Source organism: Lupinus angustifolius, unplaced genomic scaffold (genome assembly GCF_001865875.1).
Source record: "Lupinus angustifolius cultivar Tanjil unplaced genomic scaffold, LupAngTanjil_v1.0 Scaffold_243_2, whole genome shotgun sequence".
Taxonomy (NCBI): Eukaryota; Viridiplantae; Streptophyta; class Magnoliopsida; order Fabales; family Fabaceae; genus Lupinus; species Lupinus angustifolius.
This window is the reverse complement of record NW_017727201.1, coordinates 1-5,364: the sequence shown is the minus strand read 5'-3', so window position 1 is coordinate 5,364 and position 5,364 is coordinate 1. Positions and strand designations below refer to the sequence as shown.

Below are 5,364 nucleotides of genomic sequence, written 5' to 3'. Positions count from 1 at the left end.
AAGCCAAAACTTGAAATAACTTTTCTCATGGTGTAATTTTCACTTCCTATTTTGCCCTTAACATTATTTAATTTTTACAAAAAAAACCATATAATCCTAAGCAACCACCATCAACACATTAATTAACCATATATCTCACTTTAAATTAAACATTATCATAAACACACAAAAAATATAATATAAAGTACGCTGAATACAACAAATATATTCTAAATCTAAAAAATGAAATATATAAAAATTGAATATATAGTATCATGCAATATTCACCGGCACGAAGTGCTTGTACACACTAGTATAGATAATGGAAGTAGATATCTCACATTACACACAAATATTATGTTAAATGTTACTTACAAGGACTAAGTTTGTACTAAATAATTTTTTGAAAGACTAATAATATGATACTACTTTTTTTTAGGGATTAATTTAATAGTGGTGTAATTTTTAGGAGAACAAATTGACTGTTGACTCATTGACATGTATTAAACTTCAAAGTAAAAATTCCAACTCAGGCCAACTTCACTTAAAAATGTAGGAGAAAAAGTGTGTATATTCACATTATAAGAATTTTTATACTGTCATTATATTATCTACTATATGATTTAATCATTATTAATGTTTAAATATAAGTAATACAAATGAATTATAAATAATAAACTAACCATGTATAAATATTTATACTAAGAATTGAACAAATATTAATATCAAAATGTAAATGCAATATTACATTTTTAGAATTACTTTATTCATTGTCAATTGAGAAAAAAATGTATACACTGACGGTGTATGAATTTTATAATTATTAGTGCATCATCTATCATTAATATTTTATTGTTGTTGACTTTTCAAAAAATAAATTTAAATAAATCGTAGATGATAAAGTGTATATATATAAATCTTTACACTATTAATATATAAATTTTAGACAAATTTTAGAATCTTGTCGATAACCTTTGCTAGTGGAAGTGAAATATGTACCCACCCATCTGTGCAGGCCAGGTACATTTTTACTCTATCAATGTGAACAATTACACTTGTCAACTCATGTCATTAATGATTATCAATATATTCATTAGTCATTACTTATCATCAATAAAAGTTGAATTTTTTTATATTCATTCCAAACTCAACTTATTGATAAATTTTGGTTTACAAAGTATTAGAAAAAAATATATGTATTAATGTATTAGATTTATATAATTATTATCATCTCTTTAAAAAGTAATAGAAATAAATAAAAAATAATATAGTTATTAACTGTGTACAATTTTTTAGATCAACATATATAAATATTACACTCAATTTAACTAATAATTGAGCTATTAAATACACTAAATAAAAAAGTACATCTACACCACAATCTGGTTAACTTTAATTTAACAATCTCGTTAATTTTAATTTAAATAATAAAAAATAATATATTTTCCTATAGATTATCTTGATATCATTAAAAGATATGTTTACAAAATAGGATGTATCTATGTATGATAATATAAAAATTTATATACAGTTAGTATATTATTTATCATTTATTTTTATATCTTTCATTTAAGAGTCAATAATAATTAAAAATGGATAGTAGATGATATGGTAATAGTGTAAAAATTATTACATTATTAATGCATACATTTTTTCTTAAAAAATAATACTCACTTTATTTATTAATGATTGAATTAGTGTTTTATTATGATACTCTTTTAATAATTGTTATTGTTGATATACAAGGGAACATACTTTTTTGTCTCAAAATATGTACATACAAAATAATTAATAATTATATTTTTAACTTAAATATATCCTCAACTAACATCATCTCCTATATAACATTAACCTCTTCACTCTCACACAACCACACAGTGACAATGGCAACGACTGCAGCAGACAACAATGGCCTCCCCCACAACCCATCTCTTGACCCAGATACAGATACTCCGGACAATCCCGATCACGAGTTTGCTGAGTTTGGAGCTGGTTGTTTCTGGGGCGTGGAGCTTGCCTTTCAGCGAGTGCCGGGTGTGGTGAAGACTGAGGTTGGATACTCTCAGGGTCACACTCCAGATCCGACTTACAAACTGGTATGCACTGGAACCACCAACCATGTTGAAGTGGTGCGGGTTCAGTTTGACCCGAAAGTTTCGCCGTATACAACTCTCCTTGATCTCTTTTGGTCTCGCCATAACCCCACCACTCCTAATCGCCAGGTGCATGCATAATTTTATTTTTGCGTTTTTCGATTTTTTTATACGCATTACACTGCCGCTTTGTGTTTTTCTTATTATTATCAAAGATATTTCTTGTGAACTAATTGCTTTTAAATGTGCGACACTTGTTTTCAACAAGTGTCATGTTACGTTTGTACGATTTCACTCACTGTTGATAATAATATCCTCAACGCTTCAACGAATTACTTCGATTTCTGCGGAGAATTGTTACCATGTTATACAGTTTTATTTAACTAAAATGAAAAAATGTGGGCTTAATAAATTAAATATGGAAATGTAAAATCTCGATACTGTTTTTTTATCTCCGATTTTGACACTTGTGGTACCGTGCTTAAGTTTTGTAAAACTGGCTTAAGTTTTGTAGTGAAGTGTGATATTCAACTGTGGTCGACAAATGCTACTGCCTTGTTGGTGGAGAGTTGGTAATGTTACATGTGACGAAAATTAATTTTTTCCAGCAATGATTTTAAGTCATCTTTAATAAAAAATTTAAAATCAAGAAATTATAGGATATGATATTCTCTAGTATTGAAGAGGGATTCAACTCTTGATATTATGATTTTGGTAGTTTTTTCAACTCACAGTGACAACGTATGGAACACCAATATGCATTAAGTTGATATGCATATTCTTGGAAAAATGAATTTGAGTTATATATACTAGTGTCTATATTCCTTTGTGTCTGCTGGTTAATATTACATACTACGTATTTAATTTTTATAATTAAAATATATTTGTTGTACTCGGTGTACTTTATAATTTTGTGTGTGTGGTTAATTAATGTGTTTGGGGTGGTTAATTAGGATTATATGACTTTTTTGTAAAAGTTAAATAATGTGAAGGGTAAAATAAGAAGTGGAAGTCACACCATTGTGGAAGTTACGGATGGGGATCTGCTGTCCCCAACCACGTCCTTGACCAATCACAATAAAACAAAACTAATAAAGTTATGAATATTTAATTTTTTTTAACTGACGTGGCATAATATGATTAGTCTGGGACAGGGTTTGAGACAGCAGATCCTTTTCGGAAGTTACGCCATAGTGGAAGTTACGCCATAGTGGAAGTTACACCATAGTGGAAGTTACACCATAATGGAAGTTACACGATATTTTGCCTTTATATATAGTATAGATATAGATATAGATATACATATACATGTAAAGAAAATTCATAAAACATATGATAAATATATAATTAATGTTCTGAAATTTCAAATAAAGACATACTTGTTTGATATCATTAAATACAAGATGGAAAAAAAACCATATTTCATAACGCATCAATGCTTATTATCCACAAATAGGAATGATATTGATCATATTTAATCTTTGGCCATTTCTTCTCTGTCTTTTATTTTTGCATCTTCCATTTCATTTGGTAGATGAAATATTATGTTTAACTCTAAACTGATTATTTGTTTAACTCAATCGAAAAATATTTTAAGATATCATAGAATATATATAAATTAAAAATATTTTAAAAAGTATTTTTGATACTATGATATATTAATTAGGAGATAATATGAGACACACAAAAGATTCTATACATATATTACATGCAGTGTTTGAGTTTTATACACTGTCACTGCGTTATCTACCATTGATATTTAATTGTTGTTGACTTTTCAAAAAAAGTAATCTAAATAAATGGTAGATGATGAAGTGCATGTGTATAAATCTTTACACCGACAGTACATAGATTTTATACTCATATTGCATTCAATAGAATACGTAGAATATGTCTGTTTTATGAAGGACTCCAATTTCTGCTATAGTTTTGCGCAATTACATAAAACACCATGGGTCATTTCTTCCTCAAAATATACCATATGCTTTAATTATTTGTTGTATTATCATAATAAATAACAAATTTCATTGAATTGAGTGGGGACATTATCTAACTCTAAAATTCACATTCCTTACATAAAAATTTTAATTTTGAAGCTCTATGTTGTCTATAGAAGTCTTTCTCCCTTGGTTTAATGAATTATAAGTATATGGTTATAAATCTCAGGGGGAGGATGTGGGTGCACAATATAGATCAGGAATATACTACTACAATGAAACCCAGGCTCGTTTAGCCAAAGAGTCAAAAGAAGCCAAACAGTTGGAGTTAAAGGAGAACATTGTAACAGAAATTCTTCCTGCGAAGAAGTTCTATATAGCAGAGGAATACCATCAGCAATATTTGGAGAATGGTGGAGGTCAAGGCCTCAAGCAGTGTGCTGCAAAGGGTTGCAATGACCCCATCAGGTGTTATGGTTGATGAGAATGATTACATGCTTCACACTAGGAATGTGAATGGTGAAGTTATTTTGAAAATTTGAAAAGCTACGGTGTATGAACAATGTGATCAGATCAAGTTGATTGAACATTTGCTTTATCAAATAAAAATAAATGTTGTTAGTTATCTCTTGGAATGAAACTCTTGGTCATAGAATAATGAAGTTAATTTTGTTCAATTTTTAGTTAATAGTGTCATGTAATCTTAGTGTTAACATGTCGTTTGGTAACTTTCACAATGTTAACAACTGTATGAAATGTCAAACTTGATTGAAGGATTTAACAATACACCCTCGGTTCTGTTAGGAATTAAGTAATTCAAAAGGATTAGTTAGTAGTTACTATAGTTGGAAAGTAGTTATAGTTGTTATTCTAAGTATAGCAAATATATGAGTGAATAGTGCATTTCAATACAAGAATATCATACACACAATCATCTCATCCATTTTTACATATTATTTCTCTCTAAATTCTCTATCAATATCTCCTTCATTCACGACTCATATCTTCTTCACTTTCTTTATTCTGTTTCTGGATTCTATTGTTAAATGTATTTTAGTTATTAGTAAAGGGTAGTCTTGTCTTTTTTGTATTTACTTAACTTCCTATATGTATTGGCCATTTGGCCTTATCTCCATTATTTAATTCCATTTGCATTTCTCCTCTCCCTTCTCTCTTCCTTCCTATGCAGCTGATCTAACATGGTATCAAGAGCAAGGTTTGCTAAGGCCACAGCTTTCACGGATCCAACTTGTTTGGGGTTCGGGGCGGAGTCCCGATTCGAAATTTTTCGCAGATCCTGTTCATGCTTCTGGGTTCCATCATCTTTTCTTCTTCTTTGCGGTGGTAGATCAGCC

The 5,364-nt window shown here is 29.3% G+C and overlaps 1 protein-coding gene across 1 annotated transcript; it reads left to right on the top strand.

Annotated features, from left to right (window-relative positions):
• Nucleotides 1–1,832: 1,832 nt before the first annotated feature.
• LOC109340739 (peptide methionine sulfoxide reductase-like) lies at nucleotides 1,833–4,697 on the top strand. The gene is made up of 2 exons (XM_019578467.1): nucleotides 1,833–2,201; nucleotides 4,239–4,697. The coding sequence occupies exons 1-2, from the start codon at nucleotides 1,863–1,865 to the stop codon at nucleotides 4,488–4,490; spliced, it is 591 nt and encodes a 196-aa protein (XP_019434012.1). The 5' UTR covers nucleotides 1,833–1,862; the 3' UTR covers nucleotides 4,491–4,697.
• The last annotated feature ends 667 nt before the right edge of the window (nucleotides 4,698–5,364 follow it).

Excerpts from the sequence above, each read along its gene's own strand:
- LOC109340739 (XM_019578467.1), top strand. The coding sequence starts at position 1,863 with ATGGCAACGACTGCAGCAGACAACAATGGCCTCCCCCACAACCCATCT. Across the intron at positions 2,202-4,238 it reads CCACCACTCCTAATCGCCAG|GGGGAGGATGTGGGTGCACA; the intron begins GTGCATGCATAA and ends TATAAATCTCAG.